Genomic DNA, 22,822 nt, shown 5'->3' with positions numbered 1-22,822 from the left:
TATATTTGGTCCTATATAAAGAAACTTCGCTGGTGGTGTTTTTTTTTTTTTTTTAATATTAAAACTTATTGCACGTGCCCAAGCACATGGATATGCACGTGCCAACGTGCGCACACGCGCAAAAGAGAAATAGCGATAGCCACATAGGCTCTTACATCACCCAGCCAAAAATAATGCAAATGATGACACGTGCAGTAACTGTGTTTCTGTACAGCCCCCACGAGCCCCTAACCAGGAGTCTCTGGGGAGGGAGGGGTCACCCCGGAGGAGAGAGGGGCGAGGGGAGGGGGGGAGGAGAGGAGAGAAAGTGGGTGAAGAAAGAAAAGACCTTGTGAGATTAAGGATTTTCCCCCCGCTGGTCTCCCCTCTTCATCCGTCCGTCCAAAAGAAAAACAGTAATGACCGGAGAGTAAGCTCTGCTGAATATATTTTTGTCATCAATTAAATCAGCGTTAATGCATGCGCGCTCTTAATTGCCAGCTGGTAAAGTGCGTGTTGACACGCACGGGCGCGAGGAAGCAGTTCCCATCTCGCCCGCAAAGCCAAAAGTTTCTCTGACTTCAGGTGTCTCGCGGAGCGCAGGGGAGGCACGAGGGAATTACTGGCCGCTTTATCGATAGCTTCAAATGCAATATGATGGATCGATGGAGTCCAGTGCGCGAGACATGGCTGCTGTTGCTGCTCGTCTCGGTGTTTCACATCTCAACGGCAGGTAGGCTGAAATATTAAGAACTGTTGACTTGTTTATCTCTGTGCAAATAATTAGCTCCCCGAGTTCAATTTGCCTAATTGTGTTTTAGCCTGTAAAAAGTTGAAGATGATGCTTCCTCTTTCCTTTCCTTTCCTTTCTTCCTCTCTCTGTGTCACATCAGTTGTCACCACCTGCCTTCCAGCCCCTGATGAGCTCATCAACGTTTAAGTGTCATCCTTAACCCTTCCGTAACATAATTTGTACAACTTTCCAGCAAAAACACTCACTGTCAGCCATGTGTGCATCTAGACAAATAGTTGATTGTCTATGTGATCTTGGTTGGTCAGGGATAGGTCAAATCCCAACCCCCCCCCCAAAAAACAACAACAAAAAATCTCTAGTCCTCTAGTCATTTTCCACTCAATTTTCAGAACAAATGGCTTTTTGAAAGATGCTTTTGTAATGCCAGGTCAGGCAGACATAAAGCTTGTTGAACTGAACCACCATATTTCTGGGCTCCTTGAGCCCACTGCACCTTTGCTAGACAGTCGAAAGGCCTATATGTCTAGACTTGTTCTGCCATACCTGCATCAGTCTGTGCTCTCATACACCAGCATTCAGGATTTTGAACCTGTACAGCTGGTAATGGCGAACAGATTGAGGAAAATTAAAGTGAGCTGTGCTGAACTGTACTGGGGACTCAAGCTGCACTGAAAACATATGAGGAGGACTTTGTTCTTCTAGGGCTCTTGGAGCCTGGTGGTGGCCTCATGGTTAGATCAGCATATGTGCAAGTGTGCGCCATCAGTGTGTTTGAGTAGCAAAGTGTTATGGACTTTGCTGTTGTATCTTCTTAAAGAGACTATGCAAACTACAGAACAGTTCGAAACTTGAGAAAGTAAAGTACTTGGTGTCTGTTATAGCAGATGAATTGGGCCTAATGCATCAGGACAGGTCAGACGAGTCAGGTAATTCCTAAATATTAAATCAACTTCCAAATATTTAGTATTTTATATTTATGTTTAAACTTTATGATTGTCACTGAAATGTTAAGTTAAGACAAGAACATCACATGCAGTTAAGCTTCAAATTGAATTCTCGACCTTGAAAACAATAGTTGACAAAACAGTCTTATCGCATTTAGTCTATTTGGTAGCTATTCTGGAGCATGCGATCATACTACATCAGCAAACAATTTTTAAGTTGTCATGGAATTGTAGATGTTTTACACGGGGCGGCTGTGGCTCAGTGGTAGAGCGGTTCGCTTCCAATCGGAAGGTTGGTGGTTCATTGTCATTGTCGAAGTGTCCTTGGGCAAGACACTGAACCCCGAGTTGCCCCCGGTGCTGCGCATCGGAGTGTGAATGTGTATGAATGTTTATCTGATGAGCAGGTGGCACCTTGTATGGCAGCCCCGGCCACAGTGTATGAATGTGTGTGAATGGTGAATGTTTCCTGTAGATGTAAAAGCGCTTTGAGCAGTTGTTAAGACTGGAAAAGCGCTATATAAATACAGCACATTTACATTTACATTTCCATTTTGTCCTGAACACTTCTTGTCCATGTAAGCTTAAAGCTGTAGTTTGACATTTTGGGAAACACGCCTACTACTTTCTTACCCAGAGTTAAATCAGAAGATCAATACCACTCTCATGTTTGTACAGTAAATACAAATCTTAAGCCAGAAGCTGATTAGCTTAGCTTAGTTTAGTGTAGCGAAAAGATTTAAATTGGGTAGACACTATAGCTGACTCTGTACAAAGGCAACAAAATCCACTTATTAGCACTTAAACGCGCATTGATTAAGACTATATTTTGTTTGTTTAATGCATTTAAAAAAGCCAACCCTAAAAACAACACTTTCCGGTGTCACATGATGATAGACATGGGACTATTTCTTGGCCAGGGGCAGTGAATTCCTTATCTTGGAGTCTTGGAGGTTCCTAGGCATCTAGGAAAGAAACAAAAAAAGACATGTTATGAGTGTTGCCGTTGCATAGTTTTTCCACCAGATGGCGCTCTACAACGTCCCTGTTGGCAACACTCTGATTATTATTTTTTGTTATTGTGATTTTGTTCAAAGGACTTATAAATAACTCATTTTAGGGAAATCTGTTTATGTTCTGTTACGCGTGTCTGGATTTAAAAAATATGTATATATTGGCTGATATATCGGAATATCGGTTTTTGAAATAACCAAATATTTGTATCGGTATCGGCCTTAAAAATCCTTTATTGATCGGGCTCTAGTTCGAAAGTTCCGCTTCAAAGTGAATTCTAGACCTCGGAAACAGCAGTTGGCAAAACAAGCTCAACTCAAGATGAGATGAATGGATGAATAACATGCAATATTATTGAAAGTTCCAGAACAGCTACTCAATGGACATTGAGTTTAGGGTGTTTAGTGAGTCACATATAATGTCCTCATGGGCTTTACAGATCCAAATTACAGTTCTCAACCTGTCTAAGCACTCAGGAAAACAAAGGAAAAGCTTTAAAAAAAAAAAACTTCATCACATCTGTTTTTATTTTATTTGCAAGGCAGCATTTACTCGCTTTATTGGGCCTTGACGTGCTTCATCCGAAGGCATTCTGAGAGATAGCTGAAAATATTGATATTAAGTCCCGACAGCCTTCAAATATTTTTTAGCAACCTGCCTTTGTACTGAAGATTAATAGCAAATCTGCTTGCTGGCTACTTTATTCGATCATGTCTCAATGATGTATTAAAAAAGTGAAGACAAAGGTTGTTAGGCTGCTGAATGATTAGCACACACTCAAACCTCACTCTGTCTGTGAAGTGTGTGACCACCTGCCCTTTAGGGTCATCCAGGGTCAAACTCGGTTGGGGTGTAGCATCTCCCACCTGGCGATCAGAGAACACATCCTTTAGGAATTTATTCATAAACAACCCATCTGGTAAAGTGAAACACAGAAAAACAAAGTCATACACACATAAAGGGGTGTAACGATTCATCGATCTGGATAGACGTATATATTCAATGATCCACAATCCAATATTATCGATGCAAAGTGAAAATATCAATACATATTTGTAAAACGCCTCTTTATTTTAGATTACCTTTTCGTATTTATTGTTTTTATTAAAAATAATAATTTGTTTTTAATTTAAATGTCCAGAAGAGCTCAGTAATTTAATTGTCAAATTGTATTTTAGTTGCTTTTTTTGAGTTGCTAAAAAGGCAACTGTGTTAAATTGGCATATGATATCGTCTCATATCGATTGCAGTCACCTGAATTGAATCAAAATGAAATTGTATCGTGACAGACTTTGGGATATCAGGAAATATTGTATCCCTATGTATATTGATACATTAATATTGTATAGTTATACAACTTGTGATTTACACCCCTGCACACATATGCAGTATACTGTCTCACTTTCTTCTTCAGTTACTGGACAAACTCGCCCGTAACACCTATAATTAGACTGTCTTCAGTAACATGTCATTCTCGATTTTTTGTTTTTTTGTTTTGTTACTGTCAAGTGCGATCACACACCTGGCTGTCAGTTGGTTGGGTGTAAATTATGATCATTATTATGAGCAATGTGGTCAAGTTGCGGTCAAGAATGTCCCAGTCTAGCCTAAGGTGTTTCAGGGTCATACCTGGTTCACTACCCGCTTTAAATCTGACCCTGGCTATTTATTGCTTCCAAAGTATTCAGTAAAATCATCTGGTTGCCAGTGTAACACAGCTATAGTCAAGTATGTTTAGTCTAAACTCCTTCCTGCCTCATTTTGATGGCTGAAAACGGTGGAATTAAATTTTACCCTGGCATATCGTTGAAAAACTAATTGCCCCATTTTAACGATCTAAGCACACTGTGTGAAGCTCATGGCGCAGGGGCGTTTAGGGCGTATCAAAATCCACTTTTGCTAGTTTGTCGGCGGAAATAAGGGTCTGTGCGCCGGGCGCATGGTTCAAAAGGGTTGTACGTGTCTTCATTAATTCATATGTGTGTTTTGGTTCTTAACAATGCAATAAACAAATCAGAGTGTCATCTCCCATTCACTTTAAAAGACGATGCGTTTGTACCTTGGCGCATTGCTATTATGATGGCGGATTTGCACCGGAATGTTTTTACTTTTAGTCTTTTGCATGTGTGTGTGCGCGCTACTGTGCTTCCCTGTGTGTGTGTGTGTGTGTGTGTGTGTGTGTGTGTGTGTGTGTGTGAGACACGCATAGTGTGGGGGGCACTGTGCATGAGCCTAGGTGTATTTTACTAATGCACTGTTACAATAACAATGAAAACCTGCGTTATTGACTTTAGACAAGGTTTTTGTTGGTCAGTGGAGTAATACTAAGCATGGAGAGGCGTCTTTTTGTGCGCTATGCATTGCTGCTAGAAATGTAGTGAGGATTGCTGGATTTAATTGCTTAAACAAGAGACTGACCAAAGAAACACGCTGGCTCAATGGGGACGGAGGTCAAAAAGGACTTCTTAAAATAGTGAGTGTGACACATTCTACGGCCCCACAACTAAGCGCAACCGCCAGCAAAGAGCTTCACCGCAAAGAGTATAATGTGTGCAGCAGAAGTTCATGAAAATCCATACAGGTGCCTTGACCAACCAGTAGGAAAGACAAGGAAACAGTGAAAGTCTTTTTTGTTAAAATGCGGATGAACCACTACCAGTAATATATCCCACGTTCTTTAGGTGGTTGTCGAATGTGTGTTGTGCGCTACCTTTAGGATAAATCATACTGTTTATAATGCATATGTTCTTGGAAGAATTCGTCCTTTTACTGTTTTAAAACAAGCAAGACCTTAGCTACAGCCATTTCAATTCCCTTCTAAATCCCCTCCAAGATATGTTGGCTGCTTTAAATAACTACAAGGAAACAAATGTAGAAAATGTAGATTCTGTTGAGACAGATTGAGATAAAACAAAGACATGAAAACCTCAACAATATATCTTGCTACTTGCCTCAACTTACCAAAATACGTGTGGGGTTGCCGGCTCAAAGGGAAAGGTTGTGTGTAGTGATTGATGAAAGTGGTCTTTGTAACTGACAGTTTGAGAAGTTTTAATTAGGTTTTCAGGTCAGTTAGAGCAGAATGGATTGTCTGAAGGCATTCCTTACAAGACGACAGACAGAACAGAACAGAACAGAACAGAACAGAAGGTCCCAGTAGCTTACAGGCATCACACACAGCATACACATGCATCATAACAGGATGTTAAAATAACAACTAAATAAATAAACATGGATAATATGGATTTGAATACATACATACATACATACATACATACATACATACATACATGGGAAAAGTAACTACATTTACATACTGTGGATTGTTTTTGTAATCAAGAATTGTTTTTGAATCAAAAATCAATATTGAATTAAAACGTGAGCCTAAAAATCGGAATTGAATTGTGACATTTTCTGAATCGTACACCCCTAATGTCTAATACTTTGGTTTATGACCAAATACCTGCAAAACATTCGCCTCAGTCTCAGCTGTACTTTGGGTTTAGTGCTAAAGAGCCAATGTGAGCATGTTAGCATGCTGACTTTAGCATTGAGTTCAGCCACACAGAGCTGCTGGCATGGCAAGGATATAAAGTGCATACAATAGACTTTAAAAACAAGAAATGACAGTGCATGAGAAGAAAAAAAGCCTTAAAGGCTTATTCAGAGTCCTCCCTTTATACAAAATAGAAGAAGACAACTAACACAATTAACTTTAGCGTAAAGTCTCTGTTGAGCCTTTCTAAGTCTAATCAGAGAGCCATATCAATTAGTTTAAAGCAAAAACAAGATCCGGCAGTGTGAATAGAATGGTTGGAGCATATTTTAAACATGTTTGTAAGTATGAGACTGAACCGCCTTCACTATGTACAAAAGCTGATAAATCATAGATGTTGGGATCTGTTCACCAATAGTCCATAACAGTGACATAGCAGATTGACAGATTGACCTTTTTTCTTCAATTTGTTATGCAAAGGCAGCTAGTTGGCAGCTAAAATATCAGGTAAATGAGAAGCATTTCCCTCTTTGATTGGATATAGAGAGAATTTAACTGCAAAGCTCATTTAAATGGGTGTGTAGTTTGTACTTTGCTTATTTCTTTGTGTGTTTCAACAAAACACTCTTAATCAGTGTCCAGAAACAGTTATTTCATCACTGTGGATGTGATGATGATTAAATATCCTATACTGCTATGCAAGGGTTTCATTTTGAAATACTTTTTCATGTGTCTTTGCGATGCGTCTTTCCAGCATATGATTATCTTTTGCTTAATGCCAAACTCACAGTCAGTTAAAGCTTTTATTTTGTTTCAGATGTTTCAACGATCTCTGCATGTAATAAACTTGACGGAGGATATGCGTCACTTCCTAAAGTTTTTTATTTAGCAAAGCCAATTTGATGCACGCTTGGCTTCCAACCTATAACATGTCATGCGGTAGCCTGGCTGTCTAGTCTAGTCACAAAGATGTTCAAAAAAGCTCCTAATTAAAATACAGATGATATACTGACATTTTATGTAATTAGGAGTTTTTTGGTAAACAAATATTAAACAAATAGTAAACGAGAGAATTACAGTAACTATATGTAATGTAATCTTTATCACTTTGCACTCTTGACACAGTAGGTCTGTGTGCTATAAATTTGACTTATGTTTGAAAGTAAGCTCACTCTTTGTTCTCCAAAATCAAAGTCACTGTGTGATGTAACATCCAACAATAATAGAGCACAGGGCCACAAAAAGCAATGTGTAGCTGTCCGAGAAGAGTCGGAGACCCGTGACTGACAAATATTGATGCAATCTTTGATCTGTGTTTGAGAGGAAGAGTGACTGTTGGATGCAGAGGAGAGAAGATTACAAGGATATGTTGGGACTTGAGATGTTGTGTGATTTCAACACAAGTGCCACAGATTCCTAGAAGGAGATAAGCAGCACACGTCGGTCCTTCAGCTAGTTTCTTATTCTCTCTCTCTGTTACTGATATTAATGATTCCTCTTAGTGTGTGTGTGTTTGTGTCTGTGTACTGTAGGCATTGACTGTTGTGTCTGTGTGTGAGTATCCGACAGCAGGAGAGACTGTCCAGTGTGCTTCTTTGATGAGAGCCAGCTGAACTGATGGTGATGGTGCAGTGGATATGACACATGCCTTTGGTGTGGGAGATCTGCGTTCAATTCCCTCTGCGATACATCAACCACTGTGTCCCTGAGCAAAACACTTTACCCCCTGCTCCAGAAGCATGTGGCCTCTGACGTATGTAGCAATTGTTGTCGCTAACTTGGATAAAAGTGTCAGCTAACTGGGAGGAAAGAAAACACATGGTCCCTCCATCCTATTCTGCACTCTTTCTCTGTCTCTTGTTTTCTTCTTCCTCTTTTTATCATTCTCCTGCTTGAGTCTCTGTGGAGAGCCATGTCGGATGGTTGAGAGAAACGTTTAAGAAAAGCTACAGAAAGAGTAAAGAGGTCTGGACTGACAGACTCCTGGGGCAAATCATCTGTGGGGGATCCGAAAACCGTGTGTGTACGTGTGCATGTGCGTGTGCATGTGCGTGTGCGTGTGTGCGTGCATGGCTTGACCAAATAATAATTCTTGTTTCTACAAAAAGCATGTTATTGCATTCTTTGCCGTTACTGACTTAATGGAGGACTAATCACAAACACACATATATTGGTGCGGCCTCTAGCTCGCCCAACAAGAGCGTGCGCACACCGAAAGCACTTCCCCAGTCCTTATTCATACACACACATAGACACACATCTGGTTTCCAGCAAATCCATAGTCTTTTTTAATACGGTGCCTGTTAAGTTGTTTGTGTGTCGGTGTGTTGTTTGTGTCTGCAAGTCTGCTCCACTTACTTGTGTATCTTGAATGGATAAATGTGGAACCTTAAACCTAGATAGATTTCAGACAAAAGACTGTGTCCTCCACTTCACTGCTTTACTTTCTTGTCAGCCTTTTGTAACATGTCTTTGTAACATCATCACTTGTAACACTTGTATAATCCAACCATCCATCCATCCATCCAATATTAGTTTTGTCAATGTCATCATAAAATTCAGTGTTTCTGCTATCAGTTACGTAACTCACTGTAGAGAAAGACAAGTGGGCAGAATGACATACAGGCTGTAAACAAGCAAACAGAGTAGTCTGATTCTCTAAGCCAGTGTATTTGAAGGCAAAACTTAAAGTGAGCAAACCCAAGATTTCACTATTACTGTAATTACTTACCACATGTATGGTAGGTCAAAGTTAAAGTTCACCTCAGTAGATCTATCTATGTATCTACATTTTTATAATGTAGTTTGTCAATGTTATGATCCTAAATCCATAAATCATGTCCATTGTGTTGCTGTAGCTTAAGAGTTCAGTCTTTTTCTTTGTGTTCAAACTATGGTTGCTCTGCTTACATTTGACATGCTCTGCATGTGTGTGCATGTTGATCATGGTGCCCCTCACACCACAGTCAAGAGCCTCGGGATAACTGCGGCAACTGATGGAGACCAGAACACCCCTTGTGTATGTACAGCCCAGTGTATGTACAATGTGTGTGTGTGTGTGTGTGTGTGCGCATGCACATACCCACTGTTTTTTATGTGGATGTTGTCTTGTGCTTGTACATAATATCAAAAATCAACAGCAAAGGAAGCATTACCTGATGTGTTTTAAGTGCATATAGAGTAAGAGCACAGAGTTTCCATGTCTTGTCTTGTCCTCTGCTGCATTCAGATGTCAGATCATTTCTTGGTATGTACGACTCAAACCCCTTTTCTTGTACACAATGCATATGGGTTTCAGGAGCACCTTAAATAATCATGGCTCTAGCATGTCTGAACACCAGGATCTACCTTGTAGCCTATTTATGGCTTTAAGAAAAGCATGTTAGCAGCCAGGCATGCTAAAAATGTTAAATAAAACCTTAATGTACTGTAATATACTGTACACTGTAACTACAATCCTACAAAGGTACCAAGTTACTTTTTAGCAACATGCACATGGTTTATGGTGCTCAGTTAAAATCCGTTTATAGTAAAAGACTTCTGTTAATGAAAAATAAAATGGTTGGGAGAATTTTGAAGGAATACACTGTAAATTAATTTATTCATCGTCTTGCTGAGAGTTGTATGTGAAGAATGATATGAGTTCCTGGTGGGATATGACTGACAGTTTATTGGACCAATCAAAGAGCAGCAAAACAACACAGAATCCCTATCCCTATGCTTGTCCATTTACCATAATGACTAAACTAAAAAGCGCAAAGAAAAATACAAATCAAAATTAAGAAAGGCAAACCAAAAGACAGGCAATACAGTCACGCTGAAGCTGCATCTTAGCTACAAATCCCATTGTTTCTTTTTGCATAAAAATGATAGTAATTTTGTGTTGCAGTTTATTTGGATGCTATCCCACATGTCTTGGACATTTTTTTTTTTAAAGATAATTTTTTTGTAGATTTTAGGCCTTTATTTTTTATAGGACAGCTGAAGACATGAAAGGGAGGGAGAGATGGGGAATGATATGCAGCAAAGGGTCCCAGGTCGGAGTCGCCGCGTTGAAAAGTAAACCTCTATAAACAGTATGGGCGCACCCTCTACCAGGGGATCTACCCAGGCGCCAATTGGACATTTAAGACATCTTTTATTAACGGACAAGATAAACCCCATAGAATGATTGACACCACATTCATGTCCATATGGTAAATATTAAGCTACAGATGATTAGCTTAGAAGAGCATAAAAACTGGATGCATTGAGGAACAGCTGGCCTGCTTCCCTCACTGCGCCTGTATGACTTTCTGTTCACTCAAGTGTGTTTTGTTTTGAAGCTACAGTGAGCAATCGGAGCATTAATCCCTGAAACAAAAAAATATCTCTGAAATGTTAAAGCCACTGGAAGTTTTAATAATGCAGTTTTAGCTGTATCAGTAAATAGTGTGATGCCCTGCACATTAAAGACAGAATTACAAGCTGAGAAAATGCTGGCAGGCTGGCAGAAAAACAGATGGACAAGCAGACGGACAAACAAAAAGATACGGTCAACAAATACATCTGGCACTCAGACTCAGACATTATGCCAACCTCATACGCATGATTGTGTGTGTGTGTGTGTGTGTGTGTGTTTGTGTGTGTTAAAAGGTGCAAAGCAGATGTAGGGTTTACGTAAGCCCCAGAAATACGTGTGAAAAGAAGCTACACCAGTATAGGCATGCCCTCCTCTCCCCTACCACCTACTATGTCTTCTATTTTCCCCCTTTACCCCCATCTCTCCCTTTCCACTTTCAATATGTTGCACATTTCTCTCCTTTCTCTCCCCCCCCCCCGGTCTCATCTTATACATCCCATCTTTTCCTGCTTTAGTCCATCTCATAGATCACTACGACCATTGTGTCGACAGTGTTCAAAAGAATGCGTGTGTGCATATGATTCTGCTCAAGCTACAACTCTGGCCACATCTTTGGAAATGCCTTCAGGGATTGTAATTGTCTCTTTTACTTTTTGTCAGTGCCAAGATGGGCGTTAACATGTGATTACACCAAGCTTCTGCAACAAATATGTGTCAGAGAGAGAGAGAGAGAGAGACATTCAAAGAACACATGGTCTGACTAATAAAGTACTTCATTAGTTTGTGTACAAGATAGCATAATTTGTATCATTGGTAACATCACACCAAACAGTTGCGCAGTGCATTTACAAGACGTTATCAGTTTGTTTGTGTATTTACACCAATGCTGAGGAAAATCCATGTTTTTCATGTTCATCAGCTAGTCAGTTACTTAGTCTGCCGTTTGTTGCTGGGTAGGAAATGCCTAGTGTGTTAACCAGAGCTTAGTTGCTGAAAATGTCTGTCTGCTTGGCTGGAAAGAGGTTTATATGAGAAGGTTTGTATAACTGGAGTTCTCAAACATAGTTTTGGTCAGCAATTTCAACACTGTTTTAAATCAGTGAGCAAAGTATGTTTCCAATAACCAGTGAAGTGTTTCAAAAAGGGCCCTAACTTAGAAATAAATTTGATCTTATCCAACTGTAATAACAAAATTAATACAAGGAAGCAAAGCAAATCACTGCTTGCTATTGTGTGATTCTGAAGTGACCTGTGCAGATCACTTTCGGGTCTGAAAGGGCAATAAACTCAACGCAACAGCAGATTGAACCCATCAAACTTCTCAGCCATACTGTTGTTTTTGTCTCTTTGCAGCGGATCCCATTGATGTCCTGAAGATCCTGGAGCTGTCGGAGGACATGGAAGGTGTGTCGTTGGAGTCAGGACTGTGCACCAGCAGACAGGGAGGAGAGGAGACGGACCTCTCCTTTAAAATCGACAAGAAGATTCAACTGAGCGCGCCCACCAATCAACTCTTCCCTGGTAACATAATTCTGTGGGGCTTGTTAGATGCAGGAAATAACCGGGTATGGGTATGAATGTTCAATTGATCATTGAGAGCCTGCGCCCTAACTTGAGTGTGCATTCCCTCTAGATTCACCATTCCCTGTGAATTTCTCAGTGATGACAACAGTCAGAGCTGTGAAAGGCTCACAGGTCTTTCTCCTCTCCCTGTATGACTCGCAGGTATGCATCATGTTGACATCGCTATGTCAGGATGTTGAAACAAATACTTTTGCTTCATGCCGAATGGTTAACTACTCTGCTTTCTGTCATTTGGCGTGTTCATTCTTTTGGCTGTGTTAACCATGAATTTTGTTTTACAAAAGGAAACCTCTTCCTTTTAATCAGATGATTCAGAAAATGTATTCACCATACTAACATGCTAGACTGACAAAAACCTTACCAACCATGCACTCTGCAGGACTCCTACTGGGATCAGTATTACATGTTGTCCTCAAAATGGAAATATATTTTGCCAGTTTTGCTAAATGTTTCCAAAAATTGGTTAAACTTAAAATTGAGCTTAATCTTAATTGAAAGTGCACATTAATATTGCATTCATATGGAAATATGATGTACATTCCATATCCCAATTACTGACATCATGAAAGGGTTTATTGCCAAAGTAAGTTACACTTAAGAGGAATTTGCCTTGGTGGTTGGTGTATACATAAACAAACAAACATATTGAACCTTAAGATGAAACATTATATTGCAATAAATACAGAAACAAATATTGTTGGGGTGGGGGGTTAAGAGTGAAATGTAAACACACATGTAAAGCAGGTCTCCCTTTTACAATTATCATTTTATCCAATCATCCCTCTTTCCTTTAAATCAGGGCACGCAGCAGCTGGGTGTGGAGGTCGGCCGTTCTCCTGTCTTCCTTTATGAGAACCATGAGGGTCAGCCACCTCCAGAACTTTACCCCACCTTTAGAAAGATCAACCTGGCTGATGGCAAGTAGGTACTACACACACACACATGCACCCATACACACACTTTTGTGTTTGCCTTGCAATCAGATTTTGATATGAACCTTCTCGGGAAAGATCATTTGGACAATAAGTGAATTTCTTCTTGTCTCCTTCTTGCCAGGTGGCACAGAGTAGCCTACAGTGTGGAGGGTCAGTCAGTGACTCTCTACCTGGACTGTGTCAAACAGGACACCCTGGACCTGCTCAGAGGTCAAGACCCCCACGTCAGCACTGAGGGGGTCACTGTGTTTGGAACACGACTGCTGGACGAAGACGTGTTTGAGGTGTGTGCATTTATGTCTGTGTGAATGGAGGTGAAACGGACACACCTTGGTAATTGACCCCATTTCCCCATGCACTTGTACCTAATAGACTAATGTGACCAAAGATCTTTCAAATTGGTCCTGTATTGAGCGAGTAGGCTACAGCAATGATAGGCTCCTGTTATCTAAAATATTTTCAATGCCATGGCTCAATATTTAAATGATTTTGACAATGTGGATGATTGGATGGCAGCCCGTCTACGGCCAAGAAGATACCTTGTGAGATGGATAAGGGTTTTTCAGACACTTTAAGTTACAAGTGAGCCTGTCAGTAGCAAAAGAAACTTTTAGTGGAAAAAAATCAAAGCTGCACAATTGCTCCGTTAGGTTACTTTGCAGCTCGGTTCGTGCTGGCTGGCAATCTCGCTCAATACTGGGAATTTCAAAGATTTTTGGTCACGTCAGTCTATTAGACATAAAGGCATGGGTCTAGGTTGAAAAAAAAACGGTAGTTACCCCTTGTGTAAACTTATTTGTGTTGGTAAAAAATTCAAAGAATGAGAACACACAAGAAGTTACTGGTATGTGGTAAGAAAGTGTCTCTGCTGGTTGCTGCCTGTTCAGTTTATCAACCAAATGATGACAAATGATGATTAATAAACATAACTGCTGAGCTCTGTACACTGCCCTCTAGGGGCTGTGAGGATGCACTGCACCTTTACCTTCGCTCCAAACCTTGAGGGCTTCAACTTTACAAAGCTGCAGATCATTTAAATGTTGTGTTAAATGCTTACAGATGCTCTATAATACGAATTATTCTCCTAGAGTCTTGCTTAAGATCACAAAATGCTGCTGATTATTCACAAGAAGCACTGGGGGGGAAGAAAAACTCCAAATCTGTTGCTGTGAAAAGTCTTTGTAGACTTTTATGAGTTCTGTTTCTGTTGTGTCTTCTGCAGTGTGAGGTCATTTTGGCAGTGTGTGAACCTTGACCCTTGTTTTCAGTGCAATGTCAGGTGGTCCATCTGTTTAACTGAACTCCTCCAGGGCCATGTTTTGCTTGGACTTCCTTCCATGTGTGTGGATGGTTGAAATAGTGAGAGGGAGATCTGTCTGTGGACTTATTGCGCTGGCACCACTTGAGACCCAAGCTCTGGAGACGATTAACCGCAGAGCAACGATAAAAGCAAGCTGTTATGTCACTTTGATCTGACTAAATGAACACATACAGTCAAAGACACAGACATGGGAAACAGATGCTTGTGACATATCAGTTGTGTAATTAATGACATATTGTACAGTGAGGAGCAGTGACATAATGCACATTCATAATATGGTTTCACTAATGTAGAGTCATAGATTTGCTCTTTTGTTTGTGTGTGTTATTGTGACACAGGGAGACATCCAGCAGCTGCTGATCGCTACTGACCCCAGGGCAGCAGAGACGTACTGTCAGGATTACATCCCAGACTGTGACTCACCTTTGTCCTACAACAGCATATTAGTTGAGGCCGTGGAGGTAAGCCACTTTCTTTCAGCCTATCACAGAAGGCAGAGAGAGAGAATTGAATTGCATGCCAGCATGAATGCACAAAAAGCAATGGGACCCCAACGTTTTTCAGTCTACCTGGTCCATTCCACACATAACACACTGTTGTGAAGCATTTTGGTGTTCAGTGTTGTTGATCCAGACGGTCGTTTTGAAAGCTTAGGAGCCCCCAAGGTTTCATTTGTAAGAGTAAAAACTTTTACAGGTATTTATGGACAGTTTAGAAGGCAGATATGACAAAAAGATGAATGGTCCAATTATTTTCAGTAACATATTCCCACTGGAAAATCCAGGTAACATAAATTAAAAGATCACTGTGGGCTGTGAAGAAACATTCGCTGCACGGAGCGTTAGCACTCAAATATCTTACCCCTAGTTTCATTTTGAAAAGCATCACTCCAGCTGTTTATTTCCTTGCTGTTGGTCCCATACTTCCATTTTGAAATAAGGTAATGAATCATAAAAAGCTACTACTGTCTCCTGAGCTCTCACCCTCTTTTTCTTACTTCATTTCTCTCTTTCTCTTTATCCTTCGCTCCTCATATTACAACACAAAACATGGCTTTGTGTTCCAGGATAGTTTGCAAAGTTCTTTGTGCCAATGTTTCACACTCCTGGGAAAGGTTTTAAATCCTCTTCCACTGCTGCCGATTTATCCTCTTACAACTCAAAACACTTCGGCTTTCCTGGTTTATTGTGTTCAGTTGTTTTATTGAAACACCACCAGATATGCAATCAGCAGGAAGAAGCCAACGGAAAACATAGAAATTAGACACACTTGTGTATTCAAATGACATGCTGATGAAGTCGTTATGCTTCAACAGGCTACCCTGAAGGAGCTTAAATAAAAAGGACTGAATTGTTGCAGTGCCATGTATTTCTTAGCTTTTTTCATTTTATCTGTCATGTAACAGAGCAGTCAAACAGACAGGACCACTAGAGGAATCTAATATCTTGAAAGGCATCTTCTATGTCCTTAAACTTACAATTCTGTTCTGTAAATGTATAAACAAAATGTTACACATGGCAATATCATGCATCATCTCTGTTTTTATTCGTTTATGGTCTTCAGGTGGAGAGAGTACCCAAGAAACATGTGGTGGAGGAGTTCGAGGAGTTTGACTACAGTGATCTCTATGAGGACATCTCGGTTTCCACGGTGACTGCAGGTCCTAATGTCACTGAGTATGAGGTGAGACTTTAAACATGAGGTTGGCTTTGTGCCTACGTGTGTTTTTATTTCCTTTTTGTCCTTCATTGTTTGTCTCTGTATATATTTCTTGGACAGATCGTAGAGTATGAAGACTATGACAACACAACAGATTACGACCATGTGAACGAGTACGAATACCAGGAAGAATACGATGAGCGCTACGGACAGGCCGAGAGAGAACAGGTGTACTCTCTTAACACACAGGTACCAACCAAACCATCACACGCCAAGGGTTTGTGCAGTTGCACATAAAGGAATCCTGCATAGAGAGTAGAAAACAACCCCTCGGTGCCTTATTCATCTATATTAATGTTGTTCTTCCATCTCCTCTCATAAGGATATACCAGAGAAAGGACAAAAAGGAGAGCCAAGCGTTTTGGGAGCGGTGAGAAAACACCACACACCCACACACACACCCACACACACACACACACGCACACACACACACGCACACAATATTTTATTGTTTTGTTTGATTTTTGTGTCAATGTGAAGAAGTACTTTGGTTTTTCAGCTGTTTAATGTGCCTTTTTTTAAAATCCATAAACAATTTCTAAGTGGATTTTTTTAGATAATGTATGGAAGGAATTGATTGTTATATCCATGATTGTTAATGTACAGTATATAAGAGTAAAATGTTCTACTCAGTACATATTTTGGTCTTGTTTTTTTATTGGGTCTGTTGAACTCTAAATATTAGTAATGGCCTCAACAATCATGGAAAAAGTTAATTTCTGTGAAATTTCTGCAGGGAACGCAGATTACTGGACCACGCGGGCCACCAGGACCTGAGGTGAGTGAATTTTGTTACAAGATATGTAACTTTAAACACGTTTTTTCCAATATGAAGGATACATGTGTGAAAAGATGGACACAAGTGCAACTGCAGTGACTTTTAATATGGAAATGGAAGCTTGCAATTAAAGAAATAGTAATGTATATAATTCCATCTAATTCAGCTGGCTTTTTGTGTTTTTCATCTCTGTGCAGGGAGAGCCAGGGCCTCCTGGAATCACAGGGCCAGGAGGACCTCGAGGAGACCCCGGGGAGCTGGTGAGGACTGTCCTCTGTTTGCTGTATAAGTCCACCACATTTTGACGCGTCTCCATAACTGTCCTCTGTCTCCTCTCAGGGCCCTCCAGGGCGGCCAGGCCTTAACGGAGCTGATGGAATACCGGGCCCCCCAGGAAACGTCATGCTTATACCGGTAAGATGAAGATACTTTAGTGTTTCCTGAGGCCTTACAGGTTGCAGTTATTTGGTCCTCTTAACGGGGGCCCTGGGCAAATGGGAATGTTTGAATGTCATAAATGAGAAATGGGCTGCCTCAGGATAGATACATCACCTGGCTGCCCTCACTTAAAGGTGAGATGTTGAGTGACGGTACTTCTTGTTGACGTTAGAAGGATTTTCAAACAAAATGAGACTACCTTGCCCCTCCCTCCTCCTCATCCCGTTCCCTCCCCCTCCCTTCTGTTCTTCCACACACTAACCCCCCCCACCCCCACTTAAAGCACTTAATTTTTCTAAACTTCAAATTAAGTTTGAATGGTCCCATGCCATGAAAATTTCACTTTATGAGGTCATAAGGAGCAAGGTTACTTCCCTTTTCTCGGCTTTGCCCACCCAGAGAATTTGGCCTGCCCATGAGTAAGAGAGAGACATCATGGCTTCCAAACGAGCAAAGTGGCAGCCACTTTGCCCCCCCCCAGGTGTTTATTTGGGTTGACATCTGGTGACTGTGAGGGCCATAACATCTGATTCACATCATTTTTTTGTACAAAATCATTTTTTGTACATTCAAAGTCCCCTTGTGCCTTTAATTTCACCCTTCTGCACTTTTTAATGCAAAACTTAAATAGCAATGCTATGTATTGGCCACTGGGTGGTGTACTGAGTTTGCATAATGTGTGTGTGTGTGTGTGTGTGTGTGTGTGTGTGTGTGTGTGTGTGTGTGTGTGTGTGTGTGTGTGTGTGTGTGTGTGTGTGTGTGTGTGTGTGTGTGTGTGTGTGTGTGTGTGTGTGTGTGTGTGTGTGTGTGTGCGGACAGTTCCAGTCAGGTGGTGATCCAAAGACAGGCACTGTGGTTTCTGCGCAGGAGGCGCAGGCTCAGGCCATCCTGCAGCAGACCAAGGTACACAACCTTATGAATTATAATCGTTACATCACACACAAAGTTGTCACACAACATGTATAACTACTGCTGTGTGTGTGTGTGTGTGTGTGTGTGTGTGTGTGTGTGTGTGTGTGTGTGTATGTTTGTGTTTGTTTGTTGTTGTTGCCGTCTGACTCCTTTCTCCTTTTCTAGCTGGCTATGAAGGGCCCTCCAGGGCCACTCGGCCTCAGGGGAAGACCTGGGCCACTGGTGAGTGAGAAATGCAGCTGCTTGATTTTCTCCTAAATCAGAAGATGAAAAGCTGCAGGTTGTTATGGAATGAACTGCAATTTTTTTCCCCAAGATTAAGTACAATAATGCAATGTAGCGTTTGGTCATGCCACACTGCTATTTAGTGGGAAAACACAAGACATGTTACTAGATTTTATAAATAAAATACCTACACAACCTTAAAAATAATTAAACTGGTGTGCTCCCTCAACAGAGTGAAAGCAATCCACAGTTTAGATTGACAAATGCATGACAAGGCAGCAAAACACACGTTGGATATTGTGAATCAGGATATCACCGGTTTTAACACACTTCTTTGCAGTGATTAGTTGAAGTCCTTCTTTATTAATTGCGGTGTTTGCAAACAACCGGACAAGCTCACCTCCTGATCAGTGCCAAAATGTAAGTTAAGGAACTCACCTCCAAACCTGGAGGAGTACAGTGGGAACAAAAGCAGAACCCATTACAGTGGTTGGATGATTGCAAAGATTCGCGGCGAGACGAGATATAACTTGCTAACTCTTGAAACGAGCCGGTCTGCCGCGTTCTGAAACCTGCCAGTTTACACCAATGCAACTAGACAGTGCATCATCTCCATAGCAACGCCTCTTTGTACTTCCGTTCTAACTTCTGACTTTTAGGCTTTTTTGTTGACGGATATATAATGTCTTTCATCTAAATTTAAATGTGGATAGCGTTATATCGAGATGCTCGCTACAGTTGCATTGCTAGAGATGAATTGGTGAAAACACGTTTTATTTCTCCGATTCACGGCTTTGTTCTAACGCCACTGGGTGCTCTCTCTCTTCAGTCCCTCTGTCTCGCTTGACCATATAATGTTACCGTGCTTTTGGGCAGTCGTTAACGCTCTGTCTAAAACTCTACCATTTCGACCAGCTGTTTGTAACATAAAAATAAAATTGATTATGGATCATTTTATTTCTATAGTTTATAGCTGACTTTACCAGCTGAGTCTGTATTGGCTGTTGAAACAGGTGACATCCCTTATGTTCTAAAACCAACTTGAACAGCTGAGTTGCAGCGAAACCATCAGCTGGCTTGAGTCTAACTGAGACGGGCCCTTTCAGACCGCTGCAACTCTTCCCTGCGACGTTCTAAAACGGTTTTGTCTTGTCGCAAATCTTTAAACAAAGCTCCTGTGGTGGAAAATTCCAATATTACACACACACACACACACACATATTACACACACACACACACACACACACACCCACAGAGACAACTGATTGTAAACTTTCTTCTCCCCCAGGGTAACCCAGGTCCCTCCGGGCTTAAAGGGAGCAATGGAGATGTGGGGCCAAAGGTGAGTTAACAGGTTGTCATGGAAACAAACTCAGCACCTCACTCCTTTTCATAAGACTTGAACTCATTTGAGAACCAACTCAATTGTTCTATTCCCACATTTCTCCACAGGGTCCTCCAGGGCATGGAGGTATGCCAGGTCAAAACGGACCAGTCGGGAAAAAGGTGAGACTAACAAGACTGCAGTCTTTTCTGATTAAATATCTTCTGTTGACAGGGATGAATCTTGCATGTTTAACTTGTCTGTGTGTGTCTATAAGGGTCGAGCAGGTTCAGATGGGGGCCGTGGTGCCATAGGAGAAGCTGGCGCAAAGGTAAAAACAATCTAATGTCACGGTCACACTGTTGACTTACTGACTGTTCTGTCACCCTAAAATATGAACTATTATATCTCTTTTTTCAGGGGGATAGAGGGTTTGATGGCTTACCAGGTCTCCCTGGTAACAAAGGACATAACGTAAGTCATCTGACTGAATGAGTGATAAGCAGATATTTCACAATACTGATTGTCGACTTCCACGCTTGTGTGTTCTCAGGGGGAGAGGGGTAAGCCGGGCCCTGTAGGTCTTTCTGGAGAGCCAGGTGAAAAGGTGAGAGGTCACTGTAGTTGTGGGTATTCATGTTTATGCACGTTTGTGTTTACATTATGTATTTAGAAGATAAACTTATGTTTGTGTTTTTTCATAGGGCTCTCAGGGGCCATCTGGGCCAAGAGGTCAACCAGGTGATGCTGTAAGTGTTTACACACAATCAGAAAACACGCATATACACAATCAATGACTTGCTTAAATCCACTACATTTTTACTTAATGTGACATTAGTCTTAAACACAAATATATATGTATATATTTAATTATGGCTGGTATTCTACCACACAGACACAGACCCCCTCCTTATATGTGTATTTAAACATATGAGGACCCTCAAGAAATCCCATACTTACATTTCTGTTTAATGATGCTTTGTACAGTATTACACACAGATAGATTCCCATGCACTGTACTTGTGTATTTAAATAAAAGATTCCCTATTTCCTTACCTTAACCCTAAAACTAAGTCTTAATCCTTAAACAACACTATGTTGAAGTGGTGAAGAAGTGAGGACCAGCCAAAGCAATCAGACTTGTCAAAACTGTTCTCACTCTTAGATCTAGTGAAATCTCATTATATGTAACTGTGATGTGTATTTCAGGGTTCAAGAGGCATGACTGGTCCCAGAGGTCGTTCTGGTCCCCCAGGCCAGCCTGTAAGTGGGAAATGTTCACTTTTTTACATCTTCACACACACACACACACACACACACACACACACACATACACACACACACACACACACACACACACGTACACACATACCAGTTATTGTTTGTAACAGTTAAAGGCATAAAATCCCAGTAATTATCTTGCTATCTAGCCTGTTTATCCATACCGGGAAATTAAGGCTCTTCTCGTTACCGACATAAATCAAGCCTTAGTGTCACTATCAGACGATGCCACATTGTAATGCTTAATCATAATGTTACTTTGGTTCTTAATTTGTTTACATGATGTAAATCTTATCTCATCTGATAAAATGACTGTCTTCCTGCCAAATACAACATCTCCATGCACCGCAAGCAGTTTCTTTGTAATTTGCATTTGTGGAAACACTGGTTAGCACTTGTAAGAAGCTGGCCTACATCTAAGCACATCGAGGAAGCACATTTATATTTGTATAAAATACATATTTTTGCTTGGAGTTGGTTAATTAAGCGTTAAACGCCTCAAGCAAGAAGGTAGTATCGCAAAAACCGTCAGGGTGGCTGATCATTTTCAGTTTCATTTAGTTATTGCCCCAGGAGGCTCATGTAACAAGTCTCAGGTGAAAATATGTTAATGATACAAGGCAATGCACCCTCCTTGTTTCTTTTCTTCAGACAGTTAGACAGGAAAATAAAATGTTTTTAGGAATAAAGCGTACAGCCAGAAAATAAGCTATATACAGGGGATATCATATTTGCAGTAAAGAGTCACAGTCTGCTTTTAAAAAAACAAATATATTCTCCTCCAGTGGTACTATTATTATTTTGTAATAAAAAAGCTCCTGTGCATTCTTAAGGATGCAGAAGTGATAACTCTTCCTTTCTGTCCTCACAGGGCATTCGAGGAATTGACGGGGTTCAAGGTTCAAAGGGAAACATAGTGAGTATAATATAGAAAACAGTAAAGACAGGAGAGCCTGAAAACAAACTACTTCCCATGACATCATTTCCTGTATGTAACAGGGAGCCCTAGGAGACATCGGAGCACCCGGACAGCAAGGCAACCCTGGCATTGTGGTATAAGCAGAGAACAAATACTCACAAAAACACCTCAGTTGCCTAAATGCATACAAACACTAATGCTCCATCTCTCTTACAGGGTTTCCCTGGTCCTCAAGGGTTAGTAGGGCTGCCAGGAGAGAAGGTAAGACACTTCTATTAAGATTTTTAACTTTGGGGTGAAGGAGTCAGGATTGTTTGATTGACTTTGTTTTTACAGGGGCCTCAAGGGAAGAAAGGGACGCAGGGCTTACCTGGAAACGACGGGCCCTCGGTAAGTCCAAGCATGTTTGTACTCACGTGCGTCTGAGCTCTCCTATTGATACAACACATTCCCTGGTCCCTAATCCTAACCTTAACATCACAACTACAAGCCTAACTACAAATAGTAACATGCCCCCTTGTCAACAGGGTCACCCCGGAAGAGAAGGTACTCCAGGTGAAAAAGGACTGCCGGTAAGTCTGTTGCATGCATGTACAGTGTCTGTGTTTGTGTACAATGCATGCAAGTTGTGTTGCTGTTGCGTTGCTGTTGTCAAAGTTAACGAGAAGCATTAAAGAAACAAGTTATAACATGTTAGTGAATTTTAGAGGTCCCGGTAGCCAGATTTTGTAACCTTTTGACCAGCACCTGATTGGTCCAGGCCCGTAAGCAACTGTGTACCCTGCTTACTGATAGTTAAGCGTCTGAATCACTCAATTCTCATTGACCACCTGCCATTGTGGCAGGTAGATTGACAG

General features: G+C 41.0%; 1 protein-coding gene and 1 long non-coding RNA gene across 2 annotated transcripts in view; one reads left to right on the top strand and one right to left on the bottom strand.

The window, feature by feature from the left end:
• Nucleotides 1-307: 307 nt before the first annotated feature.
• Nucleotides 308-22,822, top strand: part of LOC116696816 (collagen alpha-1(XI) chain-like) — a 44,435-nt gene continuing 21,920 nt past the window's right edge. Inside the window, 26 exon segments of the mRNA XM_032528002.1 lie at nucleotides 308-712; nucleotides 11,883-12,050; nucleotides 12,163-12,254; nucleotides 12,913-13,034; nucleotides 13,170-13,332; nucleotides 14,708-14,830; nucleotides 15,933-16,052; nucleotides 16,149-16,277; nucleotides 16,411-16,458; nucleotides 16,825-16,866; nucleotides 17,064-17,126; nucleotides 17,206-17,280; nucleotides 18,124-18,207; nucleotides 18,382-18,438; nucleotides 19,730-19,783; nucleotides 19,894-19,947; nucleotides 20,043-20,096; nucleotides 20,186-20,239; nucleotides 20,319-20,372; nucleotides 20,470-20,514; nucleotides 20,975-21,028; nucleotides 21,918-21,962; nucleotides 22,046-22,099; nucleotides 22,182-22,226; nucleotides 22,302-22,355; nucleotides 22,493-22,537. Of these exon segments, the coding sequence (XP_032383893.1) occupies nucleotides 634-712; nucleotides 11,883-12,050; nucleotides 12,163-12,254; nucleotides 12,913-13,034; nucleotides 13,170-13,332; nucleotides 14,708-14,830; nucleotides 15,933-16,052; nucleotides 16,149-16,277; nucleotides 16,411-16,458; nucleotides 16,825-16,866; nucleotides 17,064-17,126; nucleotides 17,206-17,280; nucleotides 18,124-18,207; nucleotides 18,382-18,438; nucleotides 19,730-19,783; nucleotides 19,894-19,947; nucleotides 20,043-20,096; nucleotides 20,186-20,239; nucleotides 20,319-20,372; nucleotides 20,470-20,514; nucleotides 20,975-21,028; nucleotides 21,918-21,962; nucleotides 22,046-22,099; nucleotides 22,182-22,226; nucleotides 22,302-22,355; nucleotides 22,493-22,537 (1,977 nt within the window). The 5' untranslated portion in view covers nucleotides 308-633.
• Nucleotides 9,380-22,822, bottom strand: part of LOC116696824 (uncharacterized) — a 17,851-nt gene continuing 4,408 nt past the window's right edge. The window contains exons 2-3 of the long non-coding RNA XR_004333842.1: nucleotides 22,707-22,712; nucleotides 9,380-9,390 (exon numbers count right to left, since the gene is read on the bottom strand). This is a non-coding gene — a long non-coding RNA (uncharacterized LOC116696824). The remainder of the gene's footprint in view (nucleotides 9,391-22,706; nucleotides 22,713-22,822) is intronic.

The sequence above is a fragment of the Etheostoma spectabile genome, chromosome 2 (genome assembly GCF_008692095.1).
Source record: "Etheostoma spectabile isolate EspeVRDwgs_2016 chromosome 2, UIUC_Espe_1.0, whole genome shotgun sequence".
Taxonomy (NCBI): Eukaryota; Metazoa; Chordata; class Actinopteri; order Perciformes; family Percidae; genus Etheostoma; species Etheostoma spectabile.
The sequence above is the reverse complement of the archived record's forward strand: the minus strand, read 5'-3'. Positions and strand labels throughout refer to the sequence as shown.